At 34.9% G+C, this 13,979-nt stretch overlaps 1 protein-coding gene across 1 annotated transcript; it reads right to left on the bottom strand.

Moving 5' to 3' along the window:
• Nucleotides 1-694: 694 nt before the first annotated feature.
• Nucleotides 695-13,364, bottom strand: LOC111385466 (probable disease resistance protein At5g66900). Its single transcript, XM_023009855.1, has 6 exons — nt 12,647-13,364; nt 12,369-12,542; nt 5,583-5,986; nt 4,942-5,303; nt 1,845-2,056; nt 695-1,776 (listed from the first exon to the last, which is right to left on the bottom strand). The coding sequence occupies exons 1-6, from the start codon at nt 13,101-13,103 to the stop codon at nt 944-946; spliced, it is 2,442 nt and encodes an 813-aa protein (XP_022865623.1). The 5' UTR covers nt 13,104-13,364; the 3' UTR covers nt 695-943.
• Nucleotides 13,365-13,979: the final 615 nt, after the last annotated feature.

Below are 13,979 nucleotides of genomic sequence, written 5' to 3'. Positions count from 1 at the left end.
GCACCAAGAGTTACCAGTATTTTTAACTCTTGGATAATCAAAATTGTGAAATTGAGCTTATTGGCATACCAGTATAATCAAATTCAAACTTTATTAGGTTGATGATGACAATGTTTATCATGATTTTCCTAATAAAAATATTAATAAAACAATTCCAAATGATATGCATTTGTATATAATCATGTGTTATCATAATATTTGGAAATTATTATGATATTGTCGCTAGGGTTAGCGTAATGTCCTGCTCTGAGTTGTCCATCCTAAATGGAGGCGGAGATTCATCGGGTAATTGTGACAGGGACGTACATGATCCCCGACCTTTTTTATGGTTTTCAATTTAAATCATGTTGGGAAATTGATGCAGATTTCCACTACGTAATCCTAGAATTTTACGAAATTTTCATATAACTAGTCACTAAATGTTCATGAAATTTCATTAGCCATTACTTTGTTTGGATAATTCAACAATAGCTCGATCCTCCACCGTGGCCAAGTATCGTACTATTATTCTACATGTGGAGAGCTTTATCAAGGAACTTGGTGTAACTCTCAACTCTCCTCCTACCATATAGATTTATTTTTTTGGGGTGATAACTTCACACCTTTACGAAGGGTTCCATTGCACCAATTTGTGGACAAATACAGAGATACAAGGCTTATGGTTCAGATTACTTCAACGTCTTCAAGATTACCATTTTGTTTATAAAACTCATCACTTTATTGATAAAATAACTATTTACCATTTCCAATCTCATCCTACAATATCTTCAATAATACAGATTTAAGGTAATCAATTATCAATTGCACTATAAAGTAGAATCGTAGACTGCTGCTCAAAAGTTTTCAAGGGAGGTAATTTACCTTTCCTTAGCCCTGAGGGCGGTGTGAGACTCGTTGTTTAGCTTGAGATCTCCTGTTGTGCTAACAAAGATTTTCAAGCAGGTCACTGATGAAACCAGTTAAGGTTTATATCTTCTTTTACAACAACAATCTCCAACTTATCCAGATAATCCTTGCAGGAATTCCATAAGTATGTTGTTTCATCATCACATATCACACGTTCTAACTGCACAAGATCCTTTACTGAAGTCGGCAGCTCAGATAAAGCAGTGCAACCCATCATGCATATTCTTCGCAGCCCACATAAGTCGCCTAACCGTTCTGGCAAGTGGTCTATTTCCACACAGTCCGACAGATCAAGGAACCTCAATTTCCTAAGCCCAGAAATTGATTCCGGCAACTCTAGAAGTTGCGTACAAGACTGAAGACTCAGCTCTTCTAAATTTGTCAGATTTCCCAATTCTGCTGGAAGAGTAACCAACTCATGAGAGTATCTCAACTTGATCTTCTTAAGATGGATAAGGCCACAAACCCATGCTGGTATTTCAATTAAGTTGTCACAATATACAATATTTATCTCGTTGAGATTTGGCCATGTATTGGACATCGAAATTGTGCATTCTTCGAATGCCTTCCCTATCTCACACATGGTCATGGATATTTTCTGCAAATTTTTTAGCCGCAGAATGGAAGTAGCAATAGAGTGGATGGAAATATTCTCCAACCTAAGTCTCTTTAGATTGGTTAACTGACTAGGCAATGGAAAGTTTTCTAGGTATGCTTGGGTAAAACCATAATTCGTCACTAACAGAACTGTCAGGTAACTCATTCTCTCCATAAATTCTGGTATTGTATAGATTTTGACTTGAAAGTTCAGTATTAAAACCTTAACATCAGGTATTTTCACTTTAGACCAGTTTGAGCAGAATGCATTATCTGTAAAAAAGAGGGTAACGACATTAGATATCTATAACTAGAAAGGGAGAGTAAAAAAGATTATGAACCTGTGGTGATAGATAAAATGTGGGCATTGATGTGTTGCTGTTTTTGATCGGTTAGCCACTCGGGAAGGGCATTCCCATTGATTTTCACAATGAGTCTCTCTCTCTTTTCTATGGAACCTTGTTTACTTTGGTGGATAGTCATATCCCTCAGAAGACGAAGTTGCATTACAAAATGCTCTTTGCAGTAGTCAGTGTCATCCTGATCATCTTTTCTGCAGAGGAAAATGAGATAAGTTAATTGAAACAATTTTGTTAAATGAACCTAGATTATAAGTGGTGTCCAATAACTGCCTGTACAATGATTTGCATTTGGACATATTCAAAGACAATGGTATTTATGTAAGGAACTGTAATTGCTGTAGATTGGAAATTCTAAGAAAACTTTCTTATCTAATTCTGCTTAAAAACCTGACCTTTCGCAATGTTCCATAGGGCAAAAAAGGAAGCAAAAGAAAACAAATAAAAATTCAATCTGACAATATGAACAAGGCAGTAACATCATTATATTATCGGCAAAACTTATTAAACATAGCACAATATCACTGAAACACTGGAACTCTGCTGGATAATTTATATATTTTTTATTCATCTTTACCAAGAAGCAAATTCACTGAACGCTAAATCCTCTAGTTTTGTGATAACTTTGCTTCTGTATTTTTTATTCAGAAGTAAACTTGATTTTTGGACTAAATAATATGGACCTAAGGATTTTACTCATAGGCTGAATTCAATTAAAACATTGTCTAGAAAAATCTATGTAACTATCTAAGTAAAAGATGTGATAAATGTGGTAATGTGTTAAGAAGATTATGCGATTTTATAAACTCTATCTAGAGTATTCTAGGAAAACGTCTTGTCCAAATATGTGGTAAAAAAAGTCTAATGTAAATAGGAGTCTCTAGAAAAATGTATGGTCTAGATATTTCATGTAAGTCCTATATAAAGGGGTGGAGTCCTTCCATTTTGTAATAAGCCAAGTGTGTGAGTTTTGAAGTTGAGAAATACAAGTTTCATTTTTGTTCACTTACTTCTTCCTAATAGTTTCGTCCTTGCTAAAAGCCTTAGCCAATCCAAGTTAGTAAACCTCTATTTTGCTCCAACAAATTGGTATCAGAGCCCTGAGATTTTTGAGAAAAATGGCAAGTAGGATGATTCATTTTCAAATCCCCCAACTCAACAAAGATAACTACGACAATTGGAACATAAGGATGAAGGTGTTGCTCGGGTCGTAAGATGCATAGGAAATCGTAGAGGCAGGCTACAAGGAGCCACAAGACGATTTCACTATATCCCAAGTACAAAGGGATAGTTTGAAGGATGAAGGCATGTTCGAGAAAGTAGCTTGAGCTATTACGAGTAAGAAAGCATGGGAGATCTGCCAAACTCTCACAAAAGAGTTGAGAAAGTGAGTGTCGATCAACTCATGAGATTTTTACAAGCCCATGAGGAAAGGCTAAAGAAGAAGGTAGAAGAAAAGCCATTAGAGCAAGCTCTTCGAACAAAACTCACTTTGAATGAGGGTGACGAAAAGTTAGGCAATAGAAGAAGCCAAAGAGGAAGAGGAAGAGGAAGAGGATGAGACCAAGATCAAGGAAGAAGTGCATTCTACAAGGAGGAAAGAAGACAAAGCTCATTTTCCACTAGAGGTCGTGGAAGAGGAATAGGTATGAGGCAAAATGAAAGGTCAAGGTATGACATATCTCAAGTTAAATGTTACAATTGCCAAAACCTACGTCATTATGCTTCAGAATGTAGAAATGTTACTAAAAACGTTGAGGAGAAAGCCAATTATGCAAGTCGGGAAAGTGAAGTGGATTCTGCACTACGTTGGCTTACAAAGGTGAAGAAAGCGGATAAAAGAACATTTGGTAATTGGATACGGGAGCAAGCAACCATATGGAAGAAAAAACATTTCATGGAGCTCAATGAATCAGTAAGTGGCAACATTACCTTTGGAAATAAATCCAAGATCTCAGTGAAAGAAAAGGCTTAAAGTTGTTGAGTAAGAAAAAGATAGTGAAATGTTTGCCTCTAATAAATCATGTGGATCAATTATGTGAAGATGCTTACTTCAAAAGTATTTAAGGAAAACTTTTCCAATAGAAGCATCTATAAGAGCTAAGAAGCGGCTAGAACTCATACACTCGGATGTTTGTGGGCCAGTTAATCCAAGCTCTCTCAGTAAGAGCAATACTTTGTTCTTTTTATTGATGATTTTCATAGAAAGACTTGGGCCTATTTTCTCAAACAAAAATCGAAAGTTTTTAGAACCTTTCAGAAGTTTAAAGCTCTTGTTGAAAAAGAAAATGGCTATAGCATAAAAGCTATGAGATCGAATGGAGGAGAATTTACCTCTAAAGAGTTTGAGAAATATTGTGAGAAGAACGGATTTCATCGGCCATTGACGGTTCTATACACTCCACAACAAAATGGGGTAGTTGAAAGAAAGAAACTAGAATCTATTTTTTCTGGTGATTCATTCTTAACATAGCCTGCTGCATGCTCAAAAGTAAGAGTTGCCCAAAGAACTTTGGGCTGAAGCTGTTAATTGTGCTGCATATCTGTTGAATCGATCGCCTTCTAGAAGTCCTATTTTGTAACAAGCCAATTGTGCAAAGTTTGAAGTTGAAAATACAAGTTTCATTCTTGTTCACTTACTTCTTCCTAATAATTTCGTCCTTCCTAAAAGCCTCAGCCAATTCAAGTTAGTAAACCTCTATTTTCCTCCGACATTTTTCCTTTTTCTACACTCAAAAGGGACGCGTTGAGGGCAAAGGATTATCAAATAAACTACTTAAAAGTTATGTAGCAAGCTTGTAGCCACATTATCAAAGTTTAGTATACATGTTTCTTGCATTTCACTTGTTTTGTATTAACATGGATAATTCTACTCCACTTTCCAGTTGTCTCAGATTGTCTTCATCTCTAGAAACCAATTGTTTTGCTTAACTCTCTCATTCGTGCTCAACAAGTGTGACTTCCACCTTTGCATAAATATGTTCACTTTTTGCTTGTTTTCACGAAAATCATATGTGCAGATGAGCATACTTCTTCAAGTGTAGCATAATCCTTTAAAAATGAAAAGAAAGGTACAAACCTGACAAGAGTAAGATCAACCAGATTTCTATTTAAGAGTTCCTTGAGATAGGCAAGGGTGTACATGCCACTTTCGTCAAGGTTGTACAGCTCCGCCCACATATCCATAAGAGCTGCAGCATGGATCCTTTGATCTTCAGGAAATGAACATAGATCCAAGAAACAATTCTTGAGGACTGCCATTCCATCCAAGGCATCTAAGCTAGTTTTGAGACGACTAAGCAAAACCATGTTGGTGTCGTAAATGGATTGCCCTTGGGACCAATTTTGAACTGTACGAATCCAATTGTCCTCAGGCTGCCTATAGAGTGACTTGCCAACAACTGTGAGGGCCAATGGAGATCCTGAGCAACTTCTGACCACCTGCCATATGATTCCTCAAGCAACATCAGCTAAGGTTTAGAGTACGGTGAATAAATTTCTCAATAATCCATTCATAAAATTTTAACATCTAAACCTAACCAAATGAGTTTTGACAAGAAAAGTTGTCGCTCTTGGTGTAGTTTAATGTTTCGGGTAGAGTCAAAAAGCTATAATAACATGAGAGAAAAATGTGCCACACACAGAAAAATGAACTAAGTTCAATATTGATGTTACTCGTAAACTGTTCTAAAGATGTATTTTAGTAGAGCATGCTTTTACCTCTCCTACAAGATGTTTTTGCACCGTACAGACCCCATCTCTAAAGGCATAATGACGAAATAGAGTCATTGCATCTTGATAATTCAACATATTCAATTTATAAGTCCATTGAAATCGTGGAAACACAAATCTTGATGTAACCAAAATTTTGTATCCATGTATTGGAAGAAGGAAATGCTCAATGAGTGACTCCGATCCTGACCACATATCGTCCAGGACTAATAGCATGGGAGATGGTCCTATTTGCCGCAGGAAAAACTGTTTTAGTTGGTATATTGCATCTTCATCATTTTCAGAGATAGGCACCTGCTGGTTTTTCTTACTCTGAATTACTTTTTGAACCATTAGCTGGAGATTAGGTGATCTTGAGACTATCTGAAAGAAGATATTATTCCCATATTTCCCTATGAAAAACATGAGATAATCAAGATACAAGATCATAGAGGATATTATTACCAACGTTTGAGGCATAAGATTCTTCGTTATACATTAGAGCGACAATCATGAGTATGTTTACAATGGGTGATTCAAAGATGAGCAACAATAGTTGTGATGGAATATTAGAAATATTATTTAATTTAGTTTTTATGTTGAAGCTTATTTTAACAAACATAATTAAAGTTTGATAATGAAATAAATTAATATTCTCTTCCAATTTCTCTCATCCTCCATCCCTCTTCTTTTCCCTTTGTCCCTCTCTTCTCTTATTCTCTTCCCTTTTTTCTTTTCCCTTCTCCTATAATTGCTACTGATATTAGATCTCAAATCCCATTTTTCTTGACCAACAGGTCAGATCTTCATTTCTCAACCATCTGTATCCACCTCTCCAACCACCAACAAACCCTTACTTTCAAAACCATAACCAAACCCATTAATCCAAAATATACAATCCCTCTTTGCTGTAACCCAAACTAAATACAAAGAGGGTAGCAGCAACGCAAAGTTCTTTTTTCTGCTTCAATTTTTACAGATAGTTTTTCAATAGTAAAAAATAAAATAAAATCGAGAAACAGCGTAGAAAGTCTTTTTTTTTTTTTTTTTTTTTCCTTCTACTTAATTCATTGTATAAAAAAAGATCAAGACTTCAATTGCAGCTAACCTTTCGATGCTGCTTGGCCTAGGAATGTAAACAAGTTGAGCAGAGCCAGCTCATGTAAAAAATAGTTTGGGCTTATTTGGCCTAAGTTGGCACGGCCGCAAAATTAAGACTCAGCTAGGGTACATGTTTTTGCTAGGGTACATGCTTTTTTCTTAAAGTCTTGAGATTAAAAATTTTTTTTTTTAACAAATAATTATGTGCAATCTTGAAATCCAATCGTTTGTTCTAATATTAGACATATCAAGTTATTCATTTTAACCTTTTAAACGTCGGTCTATATTAAGTCCCTTGTTCGGTATAAATAAATATTAATTATTAGTAAATTTAATAAAATCTAATAAAATGCATGGATAAAAATATTATAAAATCTAAAAAAATATAAAATTAAAATTATATGTTGATTTTTACTAAATTTTTTATTAAAATTCTAAATTTTAATAATTTATTTAATTAAAGTAAAGACAGCTACAACTGCTTAACGTAGGCATAGATACCTGCATTTCAAAACACGAGCCGGCTCAAATTCGTGCCGATGTCCAAAAATGAGGCTCAACTCTATTGAGCCAGTTTCGACTTGTTTCGAGCCAAGTCACTATTGTCCAAGCCAACAAGCCGAAGTGACATTACTAGCTTGACCTATCCTTTCCAATATTCCAGCCCAATTAAACCTTAGCCCATGTATTCCATAAGCCACTCCCCATACACTCGATACCAATTCCCAGCCCACTGTAATCCTGACCATATATACACAAGCCTAACAATCAAATTGGGCCCACAACTTATATACACTCCAGCCCTCATGCAAACCCAATTCCCCAGCTCACACTCCAGTAACGGAACCCCAACTTAACTCAAGCCCTGTAGCCCATTAACAATATATAGCCCACAAAACAAACATAACAGACCTATCTCAAAATAAGGGAATGATACATGATACTGTTTGAAAGATACAATTTCGAAATCAAGAAATTTGTTTTAAAATTTTAAAAATAAGGTCATAATTAAATTTTATTAATTAAATAGTTGACTAAAAATATTTTATTAATTAAATATATTAAGAGCAAAATATTATACAGTTTGTGATCATAGTTACGTACTACTTACAATCATAGAACATCACATTCACAAATCAAAAATTTTATAGGTCACAACTTATTTATTGATTCCAATAATCAAATTAATTGGCCAAGTGTTAGTTTTCGATCACAAACTACAAATTGCATAAGTTACAATTTATCAAATTAATAAGTCATGTATTGTATTATTTCTGGATCACAAATCACAATTTTTTTTTCTATCACAACTTATTTCACAATCAAAAATCATCAAATTAATTGATCACAACTTAACAAATTGTGAGTCACGATTCTAAATTTAGTCGCAATCTCACCTTTTTAGGTTACATATTATTATTGGTCACAAATTATCTATATTATTGATAGCATATTATTTATTCCTCATAATCAGCCAAATAATTGGTCATAAACACTATCCATCACCCCCACTCCAACAAGCACTAGCTGAACACTGCACCACCTTAGCTTCACCACCACCTATACCGTGGTCGTCAATACCACCATCACCTCACCACAATCATGAGTACCACCACTGCCTATAACTCCACCATCTTACCATCACCATTTGCAAACTACCAACAAAAACCACACCAAAACTCCAGCTAAGCAGCATATCAGATCGTATCGATTAAGAAATAAACCAACCCAACAAAAATTTCATTACCGCTGCGCAACGACGTCATCTTCGCTGTGCACGATGCTATGCGCGACACTTACATTGAGCCGCTATAGTCTATGATGCTTGGATTCCAGTACGGGTAAGTATCTTAGTGTCAGATATTTTATTTTTTTTCAAAATGTAGAATACGGGGACATGGTTAAAAAGAGTCTAAGTTTTGGATAGGGTACGTGGGTATTTCTTTCAAACTTCAATTATTTTACTAATCCAAAATGTCATTTTGAATAGACCAAAATAAATTATTAACAAAGAAGGAATTGAGTATTGAATAAGGGGTTAAGACGAATAAAATATAATATTGGGGTTTAGTTTACAACTATGGGAATTACTAAATGTTATATAAAATAGAAAATGAGGGATTGATTGCAATTTGGATGTACTAGAGTACTAACTAGCACTATATGGAATCCATTTTTATTTTATACAAATGAAACCCTCAAACCACCATTACAGGGAGAGAAAGAAGGAAAATAAAGAAGAAAATGGAAAGAAAAAAGAAGAAAAAGAAGGGAAAACCTAGCGCCATCGTCTTTCTTCACCCTCTCGATGTTGATGCTAGGTTTATGGAGAGTGAAAACAGGAAAGAAGAGAAGGAAAAGTAATGGAAAATAGGAAAAAATAAAAAAAAAGAACGAAGGAAGGAAGAAGAAAGAAGAAAAAGCAAAAAGGACTAAGTGTCCGATTGAAATTTGGAGGATCTGACACATATCCCATCCCATAGCCATACCCATGTCGTGTCGTGTAGGACATGGATGATCTGACTATTTTGAAGAGTCTGAGCATCATATGCTACAGTGGTCTTCCACATGTGATGAAGAAAGAAAAGAGAGAAAGGGGATGATACATAGAAGAGAGAGAGGAAAATGATTACAATTTGAGAATGAAATTTGTTGGGGGTGGATGGGATGGGGTGAGGTAAAATGCCTATGTAGATTAATTTAATTTTATAATATTATTATTAATATTAAAAATTTGAATTATAATCTCATTTTTTAATAAAGAAATGTTAAACTTGATTTTTGAATTGGAAAATTAGAAGTTATGTGTGGGTGTAATTTTCATCATAAATAATCCCTCAAACCCACAAACCATGTATACAAATCCGAACCCATACCCGCACCCATACCCTTTGTCACACAAAAGTCTACGAAGTGCATTATCCAAGCCCATCACACGCAACCAGCTACCCCAGCACAATAAACCTTGTAACTCTCACACCCCTACTTATGTCCGCCACCGGCTACCACTTTGATGTTGGCAACTTATATCAAGCCGCCATCACCCTCTTCTTCAAATTTGGATCCAACGCCATCCTATACCCGCTAACCAAGACCCAGTCACCAGCTCTGATCGATGACAAGAAGCTTTTGACATACCATCATAAACTACTATTGGCCCTAACAGTAGAAAGTCACCAGCTCTGATCGATGACAAGAAGCTTTTGCCATACCATCATAAACTACTATTGGCCCTAACAGTAGAAAGAACCACATAGCTGATCCCGTGCTCATTATCACCCCTGCCACCATCCATAACTTATCTTTCTCAACCAACAATTCACACATCATTCAACCTTTTGCTGTTTTTCCAGCTTTAGTTCCCACTCGGTTGCCGACATCCTCACACGCCTACCACAAGTGTGCAAAATCTTTCGCAATAGACGATTTGGAGTTTATAGATTGAATAATGCTATTTATTTGATGTTGAACACGAATCTAGGTGACAGTTACAATAATAGATTTATGGGCTCTGTTTAAGCCACATTCTTACATTCTTAAACAGTGATGAGATTATTTCAACCACACATTTTTCAATAAAATAATATTACACACAAGTCCAAAACTTTTCCTTATTTTTTTAACACATAATTTTCACCCATACATTATTCAAAAATGCGTTCTTATGAAAATAATGTGGCTCAAATAAGGGCTTAAATGTAAAGTCACATGACTCATTTAATTGAATTTATAAATTGTAGTCATACAGACTCATGCTAGATATCATTATTATTTTGGAACTGGAGTTTGAAATTTGAATTTTCTGCAAATTGGTTCTATTACCTCTTCTTAAAAATTATTTGGGGATTTTTATTTTTTATTTTTTTGTGAATATAGGTTGCAAGAAAATTTGGAGCTTCAAACTCCTTCACTGTGGTAGTTTAAAATTGGTGGCTTGGCTTGTTTGGATTTCCTGATGAACATCAATTCTGCATTTTGATTTTGATATGGCTTTATCTCCACTGTGTGATACTTCCCTGATTGCTACATTTTTCAAAGTCGTTTTTTGTTCACACACTTTTTCCTATTTATATTCAATTGTTACCTACTAAGTACTATTATGTTCTTTTAGCTTCGTCCTTTATTCACTTTCATGCCAAGTTTCAAAGTACACGAGTTAGCATTTTGCTCAGAATTTAAGCCACACGTGCTTTCATGAAGATTTTTATGCTATTTCTTTGGTATGATTTCCAAAATATGTAAGGATCACTCACTTGAACTTAATTTATTTGACTGACCACTACACTTACATGAAAATTTTGTTTTTACTATAGAAGAATTGTTTTCCTATCAGGGTGGCTACCCTTGGTCAAATCAAATGCTTATGACTGAGTTTCAAATTCAATTATTCACATAGTTGGTTTCATTATTTGGCCAAAAAGAAAGATCGCCCCTCATTGGTTAAGAAATTGGAACCTATCTTGTCGGACCCGATTTCTCAGCCCAGGAAACATGATAGAATATTAAAAGATATATTATTTAATTTAATTTCCAATTTGAAGCTTATTTTAGGAAACATAATTGATATTGATTTTATAGTATTTTTCTACTTTAATTAGGACTAGTTTAAACCATATATACATGGATCTTATGTGATGTAATTCAAACAGCTTTTGATAATGAAAATAAATTAATATTTTCTCCCGATTTCTCTCCTTTCTGTACCTCCTCTCTTTGGCTCTCATTTCTCTTCTTCTCTTTCCTTACCCCTTCTCCTATAACTATTCCATAACATCCTACATCAAGTTCAATAAAAGAAGATGAAAACAAAGAACAAGAAATAATACTCTAAGGCCATCTCCAACCCTACACCAAAATTTGAATTAAATTTTGCACAAATTTGCATCAAATCTTGCACCAAACTTGCAATCTTCAATCTATTACATTAAAAGTTGTGCCGAATGAAATCATTTTCTACATTTTTATCATTCTTAACAATTTATTTATCTCAAAAATTATTTATTTATTTATTACTACATAAATTACTAATTAAATAATTATGTTTAATTAACAAAAATATTGGCCCTTGTTTGAGCCCCATTTTTGAAAAAAATACATTCTTCAATAAAATAATATTACACGTAAATTCAAAATTTTTCCTTATTTTTTAACCATACATTTCTCATCAATATACTATTCAAAAATACATTTTTCTACCAAAATGGGGCTCAAACAAGGTCTGAATTCATTAATAAATTAATTAAATGTTGTACAACAACAACCATAATAAAATAATAATACAATAAAATTAGAAATTAAAATTTGTTGTATAAAAAAATGGACACAAATACCCTTAACGAAAATTTAGTGTAAAATGGAAAAAAGGGGGAAAAAGGTACTTAGCCATTTTGGTGCAAAATGGTGCAATGGGTTGGAGATGGATTATACCAAAAATTTGGTGCAGTGGAATATGGGTAGGAGATGCCCTAAAGATTAACATAGGACTAGTTCGTTTTGGTTCTTGATCAAAGTTCAAACAATCTTCTTGTGATTTCTTGTTCTCGTAAAGTTTAAAGAGCACTTCACAAGAATCACCAACCCCTTAATAGACGACTCTTTTCCATTACGCAGATTGCAAGTACTAGAAAAAATGCCAATTAGAAAAAAGAAAAAGTAACAAAAATCAAGGTCATCAATATTAAACTCATAGATTACCTTTAATTTCATCATCATTACAGAGCAATTTCGCCAGTGTAGTCTTTCCAGAGCCACAAGGACCCGAAAGCACAACAATTGGCACTTCATCCTTTAGAAGCATCGCCTTCAGTTCCTGAAGCTGCACGTCTAATCCAACCACAAAATCCGGAACTCCCGGAACACCACACCAACCTGAAAACCCATTTTTTTGTTAATCAAACCACAATGTAAGGGAAGTTGTTTTTATTCATATTTACAAACTAATTACAGTCTTATCTAGGATGGGAGAGTAGTACCTGAAAACCCACTATCATTATTTTGAATAGAAATTACTTTATCCATTTTCTCCTGAAGAAAATTTACTCCAGCGGAAATATTTTTGCCATCTCTAGCCAACTCAACATGTACATCTATCTGAAAATACCACAACAACGAGCTTTCAAATTCTTTCAGTTTCTTCGCGTACAAATACTTCTGGATTGGATTCCACCGCTTGATTTTCAAGCACTCCCGAATGAGCTTTTCGCCTTGTTCAAACCGATTATTGAGCGTCTCTGCTCCTTCTTGTCGGTAGTTTAGCACTCCGTTCAGCTTCTCTATGTCCTCGACAAATGGCTTGATTGAAATCAGAGTCGTTATCAAGTGGTCGAGTTCGGACCTGAAACTGGCTACCCTCATGGCTACGTCTAATACAGCTTTCATTAAAAGATCAAAAGCTACTCCTGTAGCATCCCCTGCGAGTGAATCCGCCATTTATGCGTAGAAGGGAGCCCCAGTTGAAATCTGTTTATGGGAATTGAAAGGAAGGTGATATACAAAAATGATATGAGATTACAACAAATCTACCAGGTCTATACAATATTCTAAGGACACTAACAACTGGAGATCAAAAGTTTAATCAATCGAAGGCTCAGATCCAAGAACCCTTTTGTTCAACACCGAACACCCAGATTCACCCAAGAATCCACTCGAACGCGCAGTCTCTTCTATGGAGCAGAAGGACTCAACGTTGCAATTAATTGTAAGTGTTATGCCCTAGATCCAATCGATTTAGGTTGTAAACGCTTTTAATATATTTAATGCATTTGATTTTGGCGAGATCTATTATTTATTTAAATTGATTTTGTGATAAATAATATTAAATAATAGAATCCGAAGACCCAATTTTTAGGTAATCTGTTAATCACAAGGAGTTGTGATTGTGAGATACAAATTACATATAATTGGATCTTGAATAAACCATGGTCGTAAGTAATAACGAGATACGGATATCGTTAATACAGTTAGACCATCACGTGTGGCATTTCTTACTCGTGAAGTAAGTAGCTGATCTCACGAGCTAAAGTGTGGTGACACTTAAATGAACATGTGGATGTTTTGTTGTAGAACAAAACATTGGAGACCCGTCGAGAGATTCCACATGGATAACTATCTGAGTGTCAGTGGCTAATCTCTAACGTTCGGTAGTGGGATTAATCCTTTGACTTGAGGTCGTCATAGTACCCTATATGAGGACAGTCATACTTTGGCGGTGTTGGATGTTGCTCTGAAAAGGGCCGCTAATACGACATCGTTCGGGTACGCAAGAATCGTATGAAAGTTGTGATTGATCAATAAAGGATTCGTCAC

Source organism: Olea europaea, unplaced genomic scaffold (genome assembly GCF_002742605.1).
Source record: "Olea europaea var. sylvestris unplaced genomic scaffold, O_europaea_v1 scaffold317, whole genome shotgun sequence".
In the NCBI taxonomy this organism is placed as follows: domain Eukaryota; kingdom Viridiplantae; phylum Streptophyta; class Magnoliopsida; order Lamiales; family Oleaceae; genus Olea; species Olea europaea.
Note: the sequence above shows the minus strand (reverse complement) of the source record. Positions and strands in the feature narration are given on the sequence as shown.